Source organism: Hordeum vulgare, chromosome 3H (genome assembly GCF_904849725.1).
Source record: "Hordeum vulgare subsp. vulgare chromosome 3H, MorexV3_pseudomolecules_assembly, whole genome shotgun sequence".
Lineage (NCBI taxonomy): Eukaryota > Viridiplantae > Streptophyta > Magnoliopsida > Poales > Poaceae > Hordeum > Hordeum vulgare.
Window position 1 is genome coordinate 237,630,637 of NC_058520.1, and position 20,613 is coordinate 237,651,249.

Here is a 20,613-nt window from a genome sequence, read left to right on the forward strand (position 1 = left end):
ACATGATCGTCAATGATACCATTCGTTCTTTACATATTTTTTACAAATCACTGATGCAACATGCCGATTCTATCTAACATAAACAAGCAAAATGCAAAACTACAATAAAACAGTGTTTAAAGTCTTCAAAATATGATATTTCGATAAAAGCTCCACTAAATGGGGTAATATGTATCGCAAATGTACAACTACGGAAAAAAAGTGGAATTCACTCTTAATTCGCAGATACTTCATAGAGCCTTTCAAAATAATATATGTGAAGTTATCGATCGCACAATTCAACAAATGAACCATGTGGCATAACCCATGGGTATTAATTAGATAAACCAGATGATAGCCACAATAGTACCTAGTGATAGAAATTCATGTAAAAAACCATGTTGTGCTATCTTATATATTTTCTTCCTTTTTCTAAGATTACATGCAAACTACAGAGAAAAATGCCCAAGATCAAGCACAAAGGTATGGTGCGTTTGTACACTTGGTTGTCACAAAGCCCTAGTTTGCGACGTAGATTTTAAAGGTCGCCGTTGTTGCTTATGTCGCACATAGGAGCTATATCGTAGCCTCGGCCTTGCCGCTGCTGGCATTGCCACACGTTCAAACATGATTCTGAGGTGGCGGAGACCAGATGATAATCGAAGGTGCAGCCACGAGAGAGGAGCACGGGAAAGATGAAAAGAAGCCTGGTGTGATGCATTATGCGTCGCACCTACCATTTTTAGGGAATGCACCGCACCTACCTCGGATGCCTCAGTCCTATCGAATCAAAATATCGCTAATTTTCCGGAAACAGAATGATCGCTAATTACTCAGCGTCTTTGTTACCATAGCATAGTTTTTTTCCTAGGGTGCATGCAGGCTACGTTTCTACATAACAGAGCATAGGAGTACATATATATTGGGGTCCCCTTCGTTGTCGGGGGCCTAGAGCGGCCGCCCACCCCCCCCCCCCCCCCCCCGGGCCGCCCCTGGCTCATGGATGGTGTGTGTGATGTACATCATGAGGGATGGCACCAAGGAGTGGACTCTTTGTTTAGTGTTATCAAAGGAAAGGCATTGTTCGGGTGCATACCTCGGGTACTAAAGGTACCGCTAGTCGTGGATGACGCAGAAGTTCCCCGAGTCTCGCGGGTAAGTGTGCAACCTCTGGAAAGTGCAAAACTATTCGAATAGTCGTCTCCACGGTCAAGGACAGTTGGGTGGTCCTACTTAGACTATGTCTATAAATTTTCGTAAAACTTGGTGTGTGTGTGAGACAAAATAGATACTTGAGCTAAGTCAGATGACTTGATGAGATGATGAAACTAGAGTTGAGATGCTCTACTTATATTGATATCTGTAACATGTCCATATTGGATATGTGCAACCTTTTGATGCATGCCTTACAAATGGTAGGACATGATATTGCATTTAAAACTACCTTTCCGCAAAAGTAGCTACTTAGTGTTTTGCCATGCATTGTTTACCTTGTTCCAAACATGTGTTGCTTGCGAGTACATTCAAATTACTCATTGTCTTACCACTGGTTATTTAATTGGCAAAGCATGGAAGAGGCGGGAATATGGCGAAGAGTACCTTGGTGACGAACATGCGAATTAGGACGCTTCCCAGTCAGAATGTCTGTAGGGTTATGTCAGATGGCATGGGTCCAGGTTATCATTGAAGATTTCCGTTGCGAGTGTATGAAGACTTGGCCATAAAGATCATATCTGCATAAAACTGTATGTACGGGATGTAAGACTCTTGTTATTCAGCTTCTGTGTGTAAAGTGAGCATTGATCTCTGGAATCACTGTACACGTGCATTCGGTGATCACGACTTCTGAGTCAGGATCCCCACACTAAGTACTTCTAGTTTCCTTCCCGCAAAGTAGTTTCATACTTATTCTAGGTAAAGTAAGCGTGTGTGTGCGTAGAGTTGTATCGGTGATCGATAGAACTTGAGAGAATATTAATTCTAACTTCAGTTTCTGGTTGGGTTTAACACTCTTTCTTATCAAAAAAAGGCAACAAATGATCCCCTACATTTGTGGGTTATCACTTTCAACAGAGGGGCTTTATCTTGCAACATGAAGGCACAAATTTCTAATTAGTTCTCTATATAAGACTATAAAAAGTGGCAAAATTAATAGAAACGCACTTTGTATGACATTCATCGATATCAAAGTGATCTTCATTAATAGGTGGACACAATAATACAAAAAGGGAAAACATGCTGAATAGCTGGCATACCAAATTTCAATGAAAACGCAGAGGTACAAATAATAACTCCTTTAACAACCAGGACTCAATGTACAATACACAAAACATGAGCCGTATAAGCATGTGAAAAGACATCAAGGAACCATCGTTTAAAGATAATATCTAAGGCCCTGTTTGGAACCACTCAAATTATATAATCCAGTTTTTATAATCTATTTTGTCTTCAAACAGGACAGATTATGGTATAGATTATAAAAACTAGATGGACAGATTATTAAAAACTCAGAATCTACTCTACCCCAGCTAAAATCAAATTATCGATTGCTAATGACCCATTACCCTTGCAAAGTTGGAGATAATTACATTCCTGCCACCGCTATCCTCCTCTTTTTTTTTAAAGTAAAACCTGGATTACAGTTTATATAATCTGACCTCCAAACATGTCCACCTAGATTATTTTCATAAACCAGATTATATAATCTATCTTCATAATCCAGATTATCATAATCTTAATCTATTGTGATTTCAAACAGGGCCTAAACCACTGTTTGCTATAACAGACATAAAAACAAAATACATATGTATAGCGATAGACCGGATTATTAAATTTTCTTTACGGTCTTTGGCATCTTTGATCACGATTAATACAATTCCATGTCTATAATCTGTAGAATAGCATACTGCTTACGCCATCTCTAGTTATATCCAATACTTTCCACACTACCTAAGCTGCCACCTCCAATCCCACTGGTCGGGTGGGTTGATGAAGTGTCGAGGAGGAGGGAGCTGGGAAGGAGGAGGGGTGGCAGCGACAGGCAGGGCAGGGGTGAAGAAGGGGTCCGTGGCGGGAGGATAGAGCTGTGGAGGAGCAGATTGGTGTGGGCAAGAGAGTTTTTTTTTCACGGCTCACACGAGGAGATGGATAACTGCGCCGACTTGATACACTCGAGACCCAACAGCGGAACGACCCACTAAAAAATCAAAAGATCAAAATCAAAATTGAACACCACAATTGATACTCAGCCCTTCAATCTTAGAAAGATTAGTGTTATATTCCCTCCGTTTTTAAATATAAGTCTTTTTAGAGATTTCACTAAAGGACTACATACGAAACAAAATAAGTGAATATACACTTTAAAACATGTCTACATACATCTATATGTAATTACTTAGCGAAACCTCTAAAAAGACTTATATTTAGGAACGAAAAAGACTTATATTTAGGAACGAAGGAAGTTGCATATGTGGTCGTTTTGGATTAAATTTACATGTATAAATGATTGCATGCTATTTTCGGTCGTTTGTACACTAATAAGGTAACTGCTTCAGCGTCATAGCGGTCATAGCTAGGATAGCAACACAAAACAAAGCAAGCTAAATTATTGCCTAACTACATGAGTCACCGACGCCACCTAAGCAAACTTGCTCAACAAACTAATCAGTGTGGTTGGATTTTAAATTAAAAAAACTGCCACTATGATGTTACATATACTTGCTACTTGTGTCAATATTTACAGGATGTTGTACATCACTCACCAAATCAATTTGCGCACTACAAAACCTCAAATGCAACAAACAATACTCTTTCACAATTCTCCCCTTCATTCTTGAATGCATCTGCTCTCCAAATTATAGCAAAGAATCAAGAATATATAATCTCGAGTCCTGAAATAGCAGTCAGACCATGCAATTTCATCTATCTAATTCCGCTATCATCAATTGATGATTCAGATGCCGAATCATCTGAAGTTGAGATAGAACTTGTCTCACACGAACTACTGTTTTCAGGGTCCAGTGAATATGATGTTGGCCTTTTCAAATGCCAATACATGATGCTTGCTGTCAAAGTCAGGACCATCTTCTGGTTGACCTGTGACAAATTGCCGAAATCACATTGCAGATGTTAATTGGTTGAAATCACAAGGGAATAGGGTTCAGCATGGTGCACTACTTGAAGCTGTTTGGGTAGACTAGCAAGTGGGGCATCACACCACCAAAATGATCTAGTTCCAAGTTTTTTCTTTCAAAAAAATGCAATATAGACTGAACTCCCTACATTTGTGTAATTCAGCTTACTTACAGCTGTTTTGTACACTATCTGCAAGTAACACTATGAAACTAGTTAGTGTTACTTACAGCTGTTTTAAAACATGATAAACATTCACAAACTCAATCTGCAAGTAACACTATGAAACTAGTTTTGGCTTCCAAGATTCAATCAAATGCCTCACCTCCATTATATCCTCCGGCAGCAAGAAGATGGAGCAACCAAGCTTTCTAGCCACAGAGATGATGTAGGAAGAATTCATTTGTTTTTCTTCATCTGTGCCGAAACCATTTAGAAGTTTAGGTAAGAAGCTCTGAAAAGCATACACAGTACTAATAAATCTAGTTATCTACCTATAATACTCTGGCGATATAAATAAGGAAGCGTGTCTATAAAATGTATGACTGTGAGGATGTAATACAAGGAGTATAAAAATGGTATATACTTTCATAATAAAAATAAGATATACTGAATTTCTATGCAATATCATTTCTTAATTGAAAAATTGATAGGAGATTTTTGGACACATCAGGGACATGAGACATCCAACCTTTTTCCCCTTTGGTTACAAGGCTCCAATTCACAACGCGAGGCTCCACAGCACTTAGTAAGTTGACAAAAAATATGCCACTTGAAAGGCTTCTATCCTGCAATTAGTAAATTAGGGGAAGATACAGCGATATGCACACTATGATACTTGACATATCTTTAGAAGTGATAGTGACAGCAGTTCCTCATGCAAATAGTGGCCCTTCAGACTAGCATTATTACCCTTCAGAGTGACATAACTGAAATGTACTCCCACCGTTCCGAATTATAAGATGTTCTAGCTTTTTTCTGGGTCGGATGTATACATATTCATTTTGTGTGTTTGTTCACTCATTTCTGTCTGTATGTAGTCCACATTGAAATATCTAGAACATCTTATACTCCCTCCGTCCAAAAATACTTGTCCGAGGAATGGATGTATCTAGATGTATTTTAGTTCTAGATACATCTATTTCTATCATTTTTGCGACAAGTAATTCCGGACGGAGGGAGTAATTCGGAACAGGGGTGATAGCTTACAACTGAATAATACCCCTCCATTCACTATTATAAGATGTTTTGGATATTTCAATATTGAGTACATACGGACTGAAATGAGTGAACAAACACATTAAACGTGTCTACATACATCTGAACATCTTATAATAGTGAACAGAGTAGGAGTTTATTCTAGATTTATGGTAGAACCTAACATAGAAATATAGCATAAGTGCCTGTTGGAGCTCCTATTTTTATAAGAGAAAAAAAAATTCAAAAACCGTATTGTTTTCAAGTTCCAAAAAATTCTGAAAAAAAACACACATGAACCTAGGGATGTATACTACATCTCTGTAAATTTTCATGATGATAAAAGCTACACACAAAAAATCATGTATTTCTAGCACATTCACTATTCTTTATAAAAGTCCCTAACTTTTTTTTTGTGCAGCTCACACCAAAGCTTATTTCATCACGAGCTCCGAAAATCCACTCTCAAGATTATTCTGGATTTATGATAGGACCTAGAAAAAAGCATTAGTGCATGCGGCAATGGAGTTCATGCCTTCATACTATTTTAAGAACAAACTGTAACTCATCCCAAGCACATAATTCAATTGACTGCCCTGATTAGAATATGTATTTTTTATGAGTACATATTTCATATCTGTAAGTTATACGAAAATATCATTGTAATGAAGAATATTCTGTAGGAAACTCATAGAAACAAATGATGAAGCAACTTCGCAGACTGTAAAATGGCACGATATTCTTAAAGCATGAAGTGCATTAATAAAATATATTGAAGTATACAAACCTTGAAACTTTCCATTCGAGACTGTCTTCCAGAATCCTTAACCTTTTTGTTAGCCCACAATAGTATGTCATTATCCGTGATCTCCTTCCCATTCGAATGAAATCTAAGATTCTTCAGCAGTTGCAGGATGTTGTACCGCATCAATTGCCAGAGAAAAGCTGTTGTGGAGGGGGAAGAGGGGGGGGGGGGGGGGGGGGCATGTGCGATGTCATTGTATGATCAACTGGAATGCTAAATGGAATATTGTGTATGCAAAGAATTGTACAAAACAACAATGGTAACTTTGATAATTTAAAATGTCCTAAATTTAAAGAAAATTAAAATAATTTATGTTACTTCTAACAGCTGCTGGAGAAGAAGTTCAGTCTCGTCAGAAGAAGTTCACCTTCGTCAGGTTCGACAGTTCGCGTGTGTTAGTTTCAGTTTCGACAGTTAGTCAGGTGTCGATTTCCTTCTTCAGTTAGAATAAACCAAGCTGCGTCTCGGTCGTAGTTTGTTAGTTTTTCACGCGGCCTTGACTTGATCGTGGGATGGCACGAAGTAGATGGTCGAGGCCGTTAGACGAGCGACGTGCGGGGAACGCTGGGATGGCAGCGCTCATGACCCGGGCATCGCCTGGTTTATCTCTTTTTCAGTTAGGTCGTTGTAACGCTGAATAAAAGAAACGAAGCAGAAAAGCTGCAGCAGTTGTAGCAGCGCAAAACCACTCTCTCTCGATCGCATCCTTACTCTCTGTTTTCGATTATCACTTCCAACAAGTGGCATCAGAGCGAGGGTTCAGGTCCCTGTGATGGCTGGTGATGTAGGCAAGAAGAAGGTGGGGGACGCCGACGACGACGGTAGCAAGAGCTCGCCGAGGTACGCAGCCGGCCAAGGGCGCGAGCTGGCACTGGCGAGGCAGTTTGCTCCGGTCACGTCGGGTCACGCCAACGTGCCGCCATTGACCCGCACGAACTACGCCGAGTGGAGTCTCCTCAAGGAGATCGGCATGCAGGCGAGGGGGATGTGGCGCGCGATCGAGGGCGCGGAAGACCTCGACGAGGAGTACGGCTACCGCAACGACAAGGGCGCGATGGAGTTCATCCTCCGATCCGTGCCCCCTGACATGCTACCCATGCTGCGCAAGCACAAGACCTCCCAGGAACTTTGGGAGGCGATCCGGGCCATGCGTGCAGGATCCGCACGCGTCCGGGACGCCAAAGCCCAAACCCTGCGGGGGGAATTCGATCAGCTGCGGCACAAGCCCGGTGAGTCCATTGACGATCTGGCGATGCGCCTCACAGGGTTGTGCGCACGGCTCGGCGAACTTGGAGATGAGATCAGCGACAAACGCGTGATCCAGAAGTGGTTGCGGATCATCCCCAAATGATACTCACAGCTCGCAGTCTCCATCGACAACCTGGTCGATCTGGACACGACGACGATCGAGGAAATCATCGGCCGTTTCAAGGCGGCCGAGGAGCGTTACGAGCTGGACGCCGAAGAAGAGGGCGGCAGCAAGCTCCTGCTCACTCTGGACGAGTGGAACGCGCGCCTCGGGCGCGGTGATCAAGGAGGGTCCTCCAATGGGGGGGCCAACGGCAGGAAGAAGACACGCGGGAAGGCTCCCGGCGACCGTGGCAAGACTGTCGCCCGCCCTGGCGGCGGCAAGCCTGCCCCCAAACGCCAGGGTAACTGCCGTTACTGCGGTATTAGCGGCCACTGGGTTCGCGAGTGCCGTAAGAAGTTGAAGGAGGAGGGCGGCGGTGGCGAGGCGCACCTTGTGGCTACAGAAGATGAAGATCCTGCGCTCCTCATGGCACAGGTGATCCCACTCCCTGACGAGCTCGTGCAGGAGGCACCGGGCGTCGAGGTTGTGCACCTAGACGAGGAACGCACCGACGTGTGTCTTGGGGCTGACGGGGATGTCAAGGAACCCCGTTGGCACCTGGATACTGGCGCATCCAACCACATGACCGGGAACCCCACTGTCTTCTCCGAGCTGGACCGGCACGTCGGCGGCACTATCCGTTTCGGCGATGGGTCAGTGGTGGAGATCGAAGGGCGAGGGACGGTGGTCTTCGTCGCACACGAGCGCTACGGGCATCCCAACTTCGACTCCCTCCGCAAGCTGGCCCAGAGCGACATGGTGCGCGGGATGCCGCTGGTCGAACATGTCGATCAGATCTGCGATGGGTGCCTCGTCGGCAAGCAGAGGCGCGCCCCCTTCCCTACCGAGGCCAGTTATCAAGTCGGTGATCGCCTGGATTTGGTCCATGGAGATCTCTGCGGCCCTATCACTCCACCAATGCACGGCGGGAAGAGGTACTTCCTGTTACTGGTCGATGACAAATCGCGTTTTATGTGGGTTGTTTTACTGAGTAGCAAGGATGAAGCCCCGGCGGCGATCAAACTCTGGCAAGCTGGAGTCGAGGTTGAGACCTCCATCAAGCTCCATGTACTGCGGACCGACAGGGGTGGCGAGTTCACCTCGACAGAGTTCGGGGAATACTGCGCCGACCGTGGCATACGTCGGCACCTCACCGCCCCGTACTCGCCACAGCAAAACGGGGTGGTGGAGCGGCGGAATCAGTCTGTCGTGGGCACGGCGCGGTGCCTTCTGAAGTCAAAGGGCGTGCCAAACGAATTCTGGGGGGAGGCGGTGGTCACCGTCGTCCATCTACTGAATTGCGCACCGACGAAAGCTGTGCGGGGCATGACCCCGTACGAGGCGTGGCACGGGGAGAAGCCGGCGGTGGGATACTTCCGCACGTTCGGATGCATCGCCTACACCAAGGTGATCCGGCCAGGGGCGAAGAAACTCGATGATCGCAGTCTTCGGACTGTCTTTCATCGGCAACGAGCACGGGCAGTCCAAGGCCTGGCGTGTCTATGTCCCGTGGGCAAGCAGGTTCACGTTACTCGCGACGCCATCTTCGACGAGACGACGAACTGGGACTGGGAGGCACCGGTCCAAGCGGACGGCTCGTTCGTCATCGATTTCACTCCAACTTTGCCCTTGTCACAGCTTGGGGATCCGGCTACGCCAGCACCCACGTCTGCAGTACGCCCGTCAACTCCGGTGCACGCACACACTCCTGCGCGAGGCGATGAAGAAGGAGACGAAGCCAGGAGGCAGTACGCCTCTCCTCCTCCAGGAGCTACACCTGATGCGGAGTTGGGTGGCGATGAAGCGCCACGCCGCTACCGCATGCTCGACGCTGTTCTCCAGGAGGCGGAACCTAGTGCACTGGATGCAGCCACGCTGCTCCTGGTGGCTGGAGAAGAGCCGAACATGTTTGAGGAGGCGGAGCCGCACGCAGCGTGGCGGGCGGCCATGCTGGATGAGATGGAGTCCATCGACGACAACCACACCTGGACACTCACCACTCTCCCCCCGGGCAAGAAGGCGATCGGGGTGAAGTGGGTTTTCAAGCTCAAGAAGAACTCTGATGGGGAGATCGTCAAGTACAAGGTGAGGCTCGCCGCGAAGGGCTACGCGCAGCGACCGGGGGTAGACTATGACGAAGTTTTCGCTCTGGTGGCACGGCTGGAGTCCGTGCGGTTGCTACTCGCGATCGCTGCACAGGCAGGCTGGGAAGTTCATCATCTCGACGTCAAGTCGGCCTTCTTGAATGGAGATCTGCAGGAGGAGGTGTATGTGGTGCAACCACCAGGTTTTGAGCGTGCTGGTGAAGAAGAGAAGGTCCTCCGCCTTTCCAAGGCTCTGTACGGCCTTTGCCAAGCACCGCGTGCCTAGAATATCAAGCTGGACGAGACGCTGGTGTCACTCGGTTTCCAACGGAGCCCGTCCGAACACGCCGTTTATATGCGGCGCAACGGCGACGAGCGACTGCTGGTGGGTCTCTACGTCGATGACCTCATAGTCACCGGATCAAGCAAGGAGGCCACCCACTGGTTCAAGCAACAGATGCAGTCCATCTTCTCCATGAGTGATCTCGGGTTGCTAAGCTACTACCTTGGCATCGAGGTGCACCAGGGAGACGATGCCATCACTCTCAAACAGGCAAGCTATGCGGCTAAGATTGTGGACAAGGGGGGACTGACGGGATGCCATCCTGTGCACGTTCCAATGGAGCCACGGCTGAAGCTGAGCAAGGAGAGTACAAACCCGTCGGCAGAGAAGAAACTCTATCGCAGCATTGTCGGGAGCCTTCGCTACTTGGTGCACACAAGGCCTGACATCACTTTCGCAGTTGGCTACATCAGTAGGTTCATGGAGGCTCCCACGACAGAGCACTGGGCGGCTGTCAAGCACCTGTTGAGGTATGTGTCTGGACCACTGAATTTTGGATGCAGATACAAGAAAGGAAGTGTGGAGCCACAGTTGGTAGGTTACAGCGATGTAGATTTCGCCGGCGATGTTGATGACAGGAAGAGCACGTCAGGCACAATGTTCGTCTTCGGGGGGAGTGCGATCAGTTGGCAATCTCAGAAGCAGAAAGTGGTCGCCCTCTCCTCGTGTGAAGCCGAATACATGGCAGCAACCACAGCTGCGTGCACTGGTGTCTGGCTCCGACAGATGCTTGGTGACCTTCTGGGAGAACCTCGAAGGAAGACCACGCTGCTTATTGATAACAAGTCTGCGATTCAACTTTGCAAGAACCCTGTCTTTCACGACAGAACCAAGCACATCGAGACTCGGTTTCACTTCGTTCGCGAGTGTGTGCAGGACGGAAGGATCACCGTCGACTACGTCCACACCGGCGAGCAACTAGCTGACATTCTCACAAAGGCATTGCCTCGAGAGAAGTTTCAGGAGTTGCGGGAGGAGCTGGGCATGGTAAACATCAGCAGCTGATTAAGGGGGAGATTTTTAGTTCTAACAGCTGCTGGAGAAGAAGTTCAGTCTCGTCAGAAGAAGTTCACCTTCGTCAGGTTCGACAGTTCGCGTGTGTTAGTTTCAGTTTCGACAGTTAATCAGGTGTCGATTTCCTTCTTCACTTAGAATAAACCGAGTTGCGTCTCGGTCGTAGTTTGTTAGCTTTTCATGCGGCCTTGACTTGATCGTGGGATGGCACGAAGTAGATGGTCGAGGCCGTTAGACGAGCGACATGCGGGGAACGCTGGGATGGCAGCGCTCATGACCCGGGCATCGCCTGGTTTATCTCTTTTTCAGTTAGGTCGTTGTAACGCTGAATAAAAGAAACGAAGCAGAAAAGCTGCAGCAGTTGTAGCAGCGCAAAACCACTCTCTCTCTCGATCGCATCCTTACTCTCTGTTTTCGATTATCACTTCCAACAATTTATTGTGGCAAGCCTCATCAATTTGGAAAGTCATTCCATCCTGGAACTGGTCAGCATGCTCCAAGAAAGAACGGCTCATATAGCAGTTCATCAAAAATCATATTTATGTGACATACTTGCGGAAACAGCGGGGGCTATTCAGCAAAACCATTTAATCAACCAAAAATTAACACATATCATGAATATCTAGTTGATTATTATAATTTTACTAATCTCTGAAGGCACGATTATTTGTATAGGTATAATGGCCCTATTGGTAAGTTACATCCAAGTTATGTGCAAAATCTAAGTATATTTTATTATTTGCAACAGAATGAAAAAACCACTTACCTAATATCAACTTCTTGTTTCCTTGCACAATATCATGACCAGCAATATTCACCAAGGAAAATTTTATTTCCTTTCCTATCTTCAGAACTTGATTACAGTTTTCCACTTTTCTGAATGGTAATTTTATTGGGGGTCGGTTTGCAAACTTCCAATTAACTGAACCAGGAGCAACCTTATCCATGACCTCGAGGAGCACCCATCTATTGTCCCACAAGGAAATATGAAAGATAGAATCAGCTTCATTTTAAAAGAAGAGTAAGATATAGATGATCAGAGGTATGGCCTACCCGTTTCTGAGATCTTCGAATACATTGTTTATATATGTCGAAATTCCAAGGCTGTTAATCCATAGCCTAAATGACCTCTCTTCCCTTGAAACTTGAGCATCATCAGATACTCCATCCACAAAGGAAACTTGTTTCATTTGTTTCGACAACCCATTCCTGCAATAAAAGGACAACAATTATAGAGTTTAGACTGTCCAGTGCACTACTAAGTACAAGCATCGGATTTTCATTAGGCTTCTGTAGCATGTGTATCTAGCTGTAGTACTGGTAATCATTGCCACTCCCTAGTTAAGAGATATGACCAAAGTATTTGCTGAATGGGCCCATAATAATAGCACATCTACAGCGGTGACGGGGTACTTCATATGGTTTTACTGGCCAGGAATATTTGTGCATTATCTAGTTACAATGTTTGCCGTGCTCAGCTTGCTCAGTTGTCTTGCACAAGGACAATTGTATCTTGATTCTTCACAATCCTTTTCTGCGCTAGAGAAACTTCTGCAAGCAAACGGGCCCTTCTCTCGAAATCTTTGTGTGGGTGTCATTCTAATGCACAAAATAATATGTCATGTGCATGGTAACAAAACAATCTCTTTTTTGTAGGAGCACACATTGTTCAATCAATAAGAAAAACATCAAGAAAAAATGGTTCTATTGTCTTCTGATGGCTGACTGTTTCCTACATACATTCTTTCACTTTCATTATCAGCAATAAAAGGAAAACTTCAGAGTTGAGAGTTTTCCTAGGAACTAGTGCTGTACAGGTGAGAGAACGTTAACAACATAACGCTACCAGTTTGCACAAGATGTTGTTTTTGAAGTCAATGTCATTGTATGTTACCAAGAACAGTAGCAGATGGCAAGGACTGTACAAAAGCAAAACTACAGGATGAATAACTATCACATGCTAACAGCAGTTCTTAGAAAAAATTGATCTTCGGTATCTCAATGTGATAAACATCAATGGAAATGTGAGTTCTTCAGCAAACTGTACCTTAAGTATATAAATTCTGAGCTGAAGGGGTGCTCATAATACATACCTTTTTTGAAAAATATGAGCCACAAAGGCAAGGTTTAGATTTTGTAAACCATCAACTATGTCTTTCGGGGCCAGATATCTTTTGCAGCCCATCCTATCCGCATGCTCAAGAACTAATCTTGCTCTATGAAGAAGATCTTTTACTGACATTGGCGATGGTTTAGCACTGCATTCTGGAGCCAGGACATTTAACAAGCAAGTGTATGCCTCACTGTCCTGGGTTTCCATTGACCAAGGTAACAAATATTAATTCCCTATACAGGGCGCAGTTCAAACTAAAAGCATGATCGATGGATTGATCTTCATTCATTTATTAACATTCTTACTATATAGTATATACTCCCCGTGACCAGATAGAATTTCAAGTCAAGAATAAAAAATGAGATCAATTGTGAAGGGGCAAAAATATTTGAAAGTTATGGTTGTTAGAATATAACATAGGTTTAAAGATAGAGATAAGGAGTAGAGATCGAATAGATTTAAACCATGTATAACTTGTCTTATACTTCAAGTCTCTACCCTCTCATGTATTCTATATATACCCCATATGAGGGTCAGATCAACACATAACAACACGATATTCATTCATCCCACAATTTTCACATGGTATTAGAGCGGTTAGTCTCATGACGCCGATCCTAGGTTCCTTCACCACTTCCGCAGCACGCCACCCCCAGGGAGATTAATCCTCTCTCCCCGGGGCGAGGCATCCGATCAATCAAATATTAGATTGGTCCGTAGTTTAGATCTATTAGATTAGTTTTTCGTAGCCACAAACAAACCTGACCACCCTCAAATCCGGTGATAAAAAAATCAAGTACGACGTGCCGGCGGAGCACATGCAGCAAGCAATCCAGGAGCTGCATGCATGGCCACGCGCTGGAGCAGCCGGCCGATGCAAACACTTAGCAGGCATGGCCCGGGAAGCAAGATGGACCGGCGCCACCCGCCCTCGACTCCGATCGCGCCATCATCTTCAACTCGGATCCGATCGATCGCCTCCTTCTGGGCGAGTCAGACCATAGTAGCCGGAAACGGGGAACGGTAGGCCGTCCCTCGATCCCAATTCATCGGCTCGAAATCGGATTTGGGAACGAGGTTGGATTCAGTACGATTCGATGAAGATTCGGCGTCCCCACAGCCTTCTCCTCGATTCAGGTTCCGCGGTCAGCAGCCAAAACGCCAGGAACAATTTACTCAAGCCGTTGTTTCTTTTCTCAAAAACTCCTCGTTCTTTGAAAAATTGGATATTTGCCATTTTAAACATCTGGCTTCGCAGAAATGCCACTCTCAAGATGGGCTTCGCAAAAATGCCACCTGGCTCGTGGACACCTTGATTACCATGCCATTTTTCCTCTTTTATTGATTTTCCTTGCTTTTGCATTTAGGTGCACCTGAATAGACCACACTACCCTTGGATGTGTACACGTACCTGATCTAATTGTACAGACGCACGGATAGCTAGCCAACACAACAACAACAAAGAACACCGTGCAGTCACTAATTGCCTAGCCAAGTCCGATCGCCTAGACATCGCCGACGCTGATCTCCTGTACGTGGCCACTGTAAACTCCTTAACTCCGCTGCGCTGCCGATTCCCCGGGCGCCGTCGCCGTCGACCGCCTCGACGCTGCCAAAATTTATCTTCACTACCTGCACGTACATTGTTCTCCTTCCTCCAAGAACGTACAACAGGGTCTAGCTATTGCCGTTGTTGCATCACTGATGCTTGTGTTCGTGCCTGCCTCCGCCACTCCTTCAGCACGTCACCTGACGAGCTGCAGCAGCGAGCGCAAGTGTGGGCGAGCGGAGCAGAGGTGAGCTGTGACGGCGAGCATGCAAGGGCGAGTTGCGGCGGTGAGAAGATGAGAGTGACGAGCAGGCAAGAAGGGGCTTCGGCACGAACAGGGCAGTCTAGTCCTTTTAGGTGCACGTAAATGGAAAAGCAAAAGGAAAATCAATAAAAGAGGGAAAATGGCATGGTAATCAAGGTGTCCACGAGCCAGGTGGCATTTTTGCGAAGCCCATCTTGAGAGTGGCAGTTCTGCGAAGCCAGATGTTTAAAGTGGCAAATATCCAATTTTCTCCTCGTTCTTCCTCGAGTCCATTAACTGCAAGGAATGCTGACAGTCAGGTCTGTTCATTTTTCACTGATTTATTCCTTTAAATACTTGCCATGAGCCCAATGAGCACCACCAAACTCCAGTGGCCGGACTGCCAGAGACGCCGGCCAGCAGCAGTCGAAATTCAGAAGTTGCAGAGGCAAGGACACAAGGCGCAGAGTTCAGTCTTCAGAGTTTAGATATTCAACTTTCAGATTCGCGTTCCTCGATCCATGATACCGTACCGAGTACATCGTACCCAAATGGATTGGATCGCGTTCCCGCTGTAAAAAAAATCGTTCGAGAGATGTATACCCCCGTTGTACCCTATTTTTTCAGCCACCGACTCTCGTCCCTCGTTCCCGTTCCTCGTTCCCACCGTACCAGAAACATGACAACTATGAGTCGGACTCCGCCACGACATCGAGCATGACTGCATGAACTCCATGTAGCACCGTCTGCGAGCGATCCGATCCACGACGCTACTTCTTCATCGAGCCAGCTCACATCGCGGGACTCCGGAAGGGCCGACGAGTCTACTTCGAGGCACGTACAACTACACCGAGTGATCTACATCAACCACACACACGTCCGGATCACGGGTAGACGGACTCCCGCCTGCGGACCTCTCGGCTGTCATCGACCGGCTGCGGGGCGCCGGGGCCCTGCAGCCTCGACAAATACCTGCAGGGGCAACCTCGCACACACGCAGCCTCAAGCAGCAGTCGCTCCTACGTGCAACCGTTTTCGTGAACCGGCCGGTGTAGCCGTGTAGAGCGCACACAGGACGACGCACCTCGCGATCCGGCACGGCCCCGTCCCGGTACGGATACGCCGTCCACCGTCGAGCCAGCGATCTGCACTGCATCAAGTCAAACTACATCTAGCCAAACCACTTCATTAAGTTGCACGACTGCGCTAGGCTACGAGCCAATATACTTCGTCGAGCGCAATTACAAAAGCGACTTCGACATGTACATCGACTTCTCAGACACGATACAGCCTCGAAGCTTCGTCGCTGCAAGGGACGCCTTGAAGCGACACATCGTCGACACGTCGCTGCGACACCATCACCGACATCGCCAAGGTCTTCATCAAAGTGGTCTTCATCACCATCATCGTCAACACACCGCCGCTACCTCGTTCACAAGATGGACACCTAGCGTCCTCTGTCAGACTTTACTGTAAGAGGCGACCACGACGACGACAATGATCATGTCACGACGAAGGCATCGACCACGTCATTCACAACGACGGCATCGACAGCGTCATTCACGACGACGGCGTTGACGGCATCAACGCCACTCCCGTTGTGACTGCAGGAGGGAATAGGAAGGCACCACAATGGGACAGAGTCACCGCCCTAAGTGCCGACCCATCAGAGACGCAGTTGATGATGACGCAGTGGAGAAGACAATGGAAACGATTTTAAATTCAGTCGCAATCGTCCACTTCACTCCCGCTACGACTGAGGGGGGATGTTAGAATATAATGCTCCCTCCGTCCGAAAATACTTGTCATAGGAATGGATGTATCTAGATGTATTTTAGTTCTATATACATCCATTTTTATACATTTGTGCGACAAGTAATTCCGGACGGAGGGAGTATAGGTTTAAAGATAGAGATAAGGAGTAGAGATCGAATAGGTTTAAACCATGTATGACTTGTCTTGTACTCCAAGTCTCTACCCTCTCATGTATTCTATATATACCCCATATGAGGGTCAGATCAACACATAACAACACAATATTTAGCCATCTATATTTTCCACAATGGTGATTATTAGAACCATAAGGACTTAGTTGAAAGAGAAGTGAAATGATCTTCCAAAAAAAGAAGTGAAATATCTCAGTTATATAGTTTATGGAACATATGTGGCACAGCTTGAGAATTGCATTTATGTGTTAAATATTTAAATGTGTAAGGGGTCTAGCAGCTAACATGAGCATACTTTTATATCCGATGAAAAATTTGTTACTGTTCTCTGGAAACCTCCTTTCTTCAGCTGAAAGTTCATCCACCTTAGTAGTATTTTTTCAGGAGAAAGGCTCATAAGCTCCTCCATCTCCTGTAATAGTACATGAAACCATTGACGGTGTGTTACTCTCACTAGCCTATTAAACATACCAAAATAGTCTCCAAAGTGCATTATAATGAACTAAAACTAGGACTACCTGGCTGTCTTGAACCAATTCGACCAACTGAGGTGTGCTCTTCAGGTTTACATCTGCCAATAGTTGTATCTGGTAGTCATTGTAACAACACGTTATCACAGAGAGTATCATACATAAAACAGACACAATGTTGCGCACATAGATACAGAAATATAGCAAAGATATGAAGTTACCTTGATAATCTGAGATATCAACCCTAGGATAAGATGAGGCTGCAAGTAATAAGAGAAAGCTTTGGTAAGCTCATTATACAAGAATTCTTCATGTAAAAAAGGAGTGAAAAGATAAAACTACAGATGAAAAATACATGCTAGAACCAGAGCTTAAATCTGAACAAACAATTAAGTAGAGGATGTACAGGGGTATAGACACGTAGTAATAAATAAGTTCAATGGCAACAAATAAGAACACAGAGTTATGCCGAGTATTTCCGTGTCCTGAAGTAGAATGTAGTGGTGCACTGGAAGAAATGAAGCATGTCATGTGTGCCAAATTATCAGTGTGACACGGACTGAACTTGTTTTATTCTTTCATAGCAAGTTGCACCACAAATTTCAACATCTTGTCAGTCATAATAAAAGGGCACAGGAACAATCAAATCAACCATCGGTTACCCCTCGCCACTTTTTTGATATAAATGATTGTTCCATGGTGTTCCAATGATAACCACCAGTAAGTGCATGTATAAAGCAACAAAAGTAGAGAGAACCAACACAGGGTGCTTTATAGTCGTGTACATCACATGGACTTCACTCCAATGTGTCCCTCAACAACATCCGAATGAACCAAGGCCCTGTCTGGATCCATGTGTTAGAGTTAGTTTGAGCTAGTTGGGGTTCAAATAGCCCTAAAATATCCAAACATGAGGGCTAGATTGGAGCTAGTTGCCTCTAACCCACCCAAAAAAACTATCCCATCCAAGAGGTGTTAATTTGAGCTAGTTGTGGTGAGGCCTACAAAAAAGTTACTTTTTTCCCTCTTATCTATCCGCACCAGATCCGGCCACACAAGAGTCGACCGCATCAAATCCGACCACACAAGAACTGGAAAATGCATTTAACCCTGTCATTCAAACACCACCTTTGGCTAGAGTTAGTTCACGGTTAGTCACGAGTTAAAAACTAACTCTAACCTCTAGCCAAGTTAGAGTAACCAAACAGGGCCAAGTATCCAAGTAAAAAAGAATCGACTGAAAAGGTCAACTTTTTTTTTTTGAGGGAAGGTCACCTTTATTATAAATAAGTAACGCGACTTGCAAGAAAAGCAAGAAAAATAGAAACAGGGAGAGTCCTACCCTCCCCTCTGCCAGATCCTGCGTGCCGATATTGACAACAGTGCAGCCGATGGCCTTGGCAGAGTTGAGACAGAGGGTGTGGTTCTCGTTTTTCTCCCACAAGTTAAGCAGCCTCTTGGTGTTGATAGCACGTTCGTCGATCGTCCCTGGCACGGCCAAGTTGATGAGCTTACTGGACCAAAAAGCCGAAAAGGTTAGGAATCAGATCAGAGCAAAAAATAAAACCATTAGATCGAAAGCATAAATTTGAATGGTCAGGACCGCACCATAGCAACACGCCGTCTTTAGTGAGGTGGAAGAGCTGGTCGGTGGCCGGATCGACGGGTAGCGCGTTCTTGAGGAACGGATCCTCGGCGAGGTAGGCATTGATGTGGCCCACGTAGGAAGCCTTTTCGGATTCGCTGATGGTGTGCAGCAGCGTCGTGGTGGATGCCGTGAGGAAGGCGGCTGATGAGGAGGAGGACCGCTTAATGCCTTGGCCGCCATCGCGCTCGCGCGCCTTCTTCCCGCCCTTGAGCCGCAGCTGCATCTCGGCGTAGACACGCAGGAAGAGCTCAAAGTTGACGTCGAGCTGCGGTTTGTCGTCGGGGCGGGAAACAGCCTTGAGCACAGAAGACCACTCCTCGTCGGTGAGCACCGGCTCGGGCGGCGAGCTATTCTCTTTCCCGGCGCCCCCGCGCACTGCTCCCCCTTCACCGCCGGCGGTAGCCGTGGGGCTCCCGAGGCCGGTCAGCGCGGCCGGGAGGTCCCGCAGCCGCAGCCTGCCGGTAGGCGCCGTGTCCCGCAGCCCCGCGTACTAGCAAACAAGATCGAAAAACGCAGTCACAAACACCACCGTCAGTGCCAAGGAAGACGAAGGGCAGAGAGCGCGTACCTGGGCCTGGAGCGCGCGGAGGTCCGCCTGCGTGAAGCGGCGCTGCAGGTAAGGATCGGACACGACGACCAGCCCGTCGAATCCCATCGAATCCCGGTGCTCCGACGGCGGCAGCTCCGAGTCCGCAGGCGGGCGGGCGGGCGGGCGGGCGGCGTTAGGTGGGATGCGCGAGTCGAGACGGTGGCCAGTGTCTGAGGTGGAGCGTTGGTTCAAACTAAAGAAGAGGATGGGATGGATGATTAAGGAGGGTCCCAGTTCGTAGTAAAAAAAAAAAAGAGGAGTGTGGAGCTTTGATGAGAGAGAGTGGACAGAGCAGGGTAGGGAATTCAAATCTTCCCGAGTCACTGCCTGGCAGAGCCCAGCGAGCTGGTCCCCGACCGTTGCTGTTCGTGAAAGCGGAAGTACCAGGAGAGGAGGTTGGATACCACTCACTCTCACACTACAGTTGCTACTGGGGGATGTCACTAATTGAGATTCCAGCTAATGCTCCTTAAGGTTGCAAGCTGTGGCTAATGTTGGAGTCAAAATGCAGTCCTTTGATAGTTGTGCTGCTACACAGTTGCGGCTTGTACTGAAACGTGCTGAAATGATCTAATGCCTTTGGTTGTTTTCAAGATTGGCATTAAGCGATAACTATACCTTTAATGACTCGATTACGAGCTGTTTTCGTTCCGCCCTTGCAAGGTACTCCCTTCGTCCGAAAAGGTTGTCGTCAACCTAGTTCATGTGTAATCTTGTCAAAAATCTTTATCCTCTTAAATCTGTTGCTACTCAACTCAGTCTGCTTCTTGAACCTCCCGTCATCGCTGCACCGCACGCCCACCCACCGTCTCCTATACGAACCATGCGCCTCATCCGCCGTAGGGCTCATCCGACGACGAAGGACCGCCTCCCCTGTCGTCCACCTGTGCCGCGGCCGCCAATTTGTGCTGCTCCTCGTTAACTACGCGCACCTCAACGAGCGACGGCTCCACGACTGACGGGGAGCGACACCTCGACGGGCACCAGCTCCATGGCTAACAAGCGACACCTCCTCGTCGTCCACGACTGCTTCCTCGTGCCTAACGCAGCCACCCACTCCGGTGCGGGACCTGCGCCACCGCCCACCTGCTCCTACGTGGCGACCACCTCGACGGACGACGGTTCTACGGGTGAAGGATGATGTCCCGTC

General features: G+C 46.8%; 1 protein-coding gene across 1 annotated transcript; it reads right to left on the reverse strand.

Moving 5' to 3' along the window:
• Nucleotides 1-3,630: 3,630 nt before the first annotated feature.
• Nucleotides 3,631-19,563, reverse strand: LOC123443586 (fimbrin-2-like). The gene is made up of 13 exons (XM_045120019.1): nucleotides 19,443-19,563; nucleotides 18,835-19,364; nucleotides 18,569-18,740; nucleotides 17,448-17,486; nucleotides 17,275-17,343; nucleotides 17,052-17,168; nucleotides 12,998-13,212; nucleotides 11,958-12,113; nucleotides 11,671-11,870; nucleotides 6,095-6,252; nucleotides 4,802-4,898; nucleotides 4,436-4,527; nucleotides 3,631-4,074 (listed from the first exon to the last, which is right to left on the reverse strand). Exons 1-13 carry the CDS (start codon nucleotides 19,527-19,529, stop codon nucleotides 3,901-3,903), a joined length of 2,106 nt encoding a protein of 701 aa, XP_044975954.1. The 5' UTR covers nucleotides 19,530-19,563; the 3' UTR covers nucleotides 3,631-3,900.
• Between the last annotated feature and the right edge of the window lie 1,050 nt (nucleotides 19,564-20,613).

Excerpts from the sequence above, each read along its gene's own strand:
- LOC123443586 (XM_045120019.1), bottom strand. The coding sequence starts at position 19,529 with ATGGGATTCGACGGGCTGGTCGTCGTGTCCGATCCTTACCTGCAGCGC. Across the intron at positions 18,741-18,834 it reads AAAGACGGCGTGTTGCTATG|TAAGCTCATCAACTTGGCCG; the intron begins GTGCGGTCCTGA and ends TTTTTGGTCCAG. Across the intron at positions 4,899-6,094 it reads CTCGAATGGAAAGTTTCAAG|GATAGAAGCCTTTCAAGTGG; the intron begins GTTTGTATACTT and ends TACTAATTGCAG.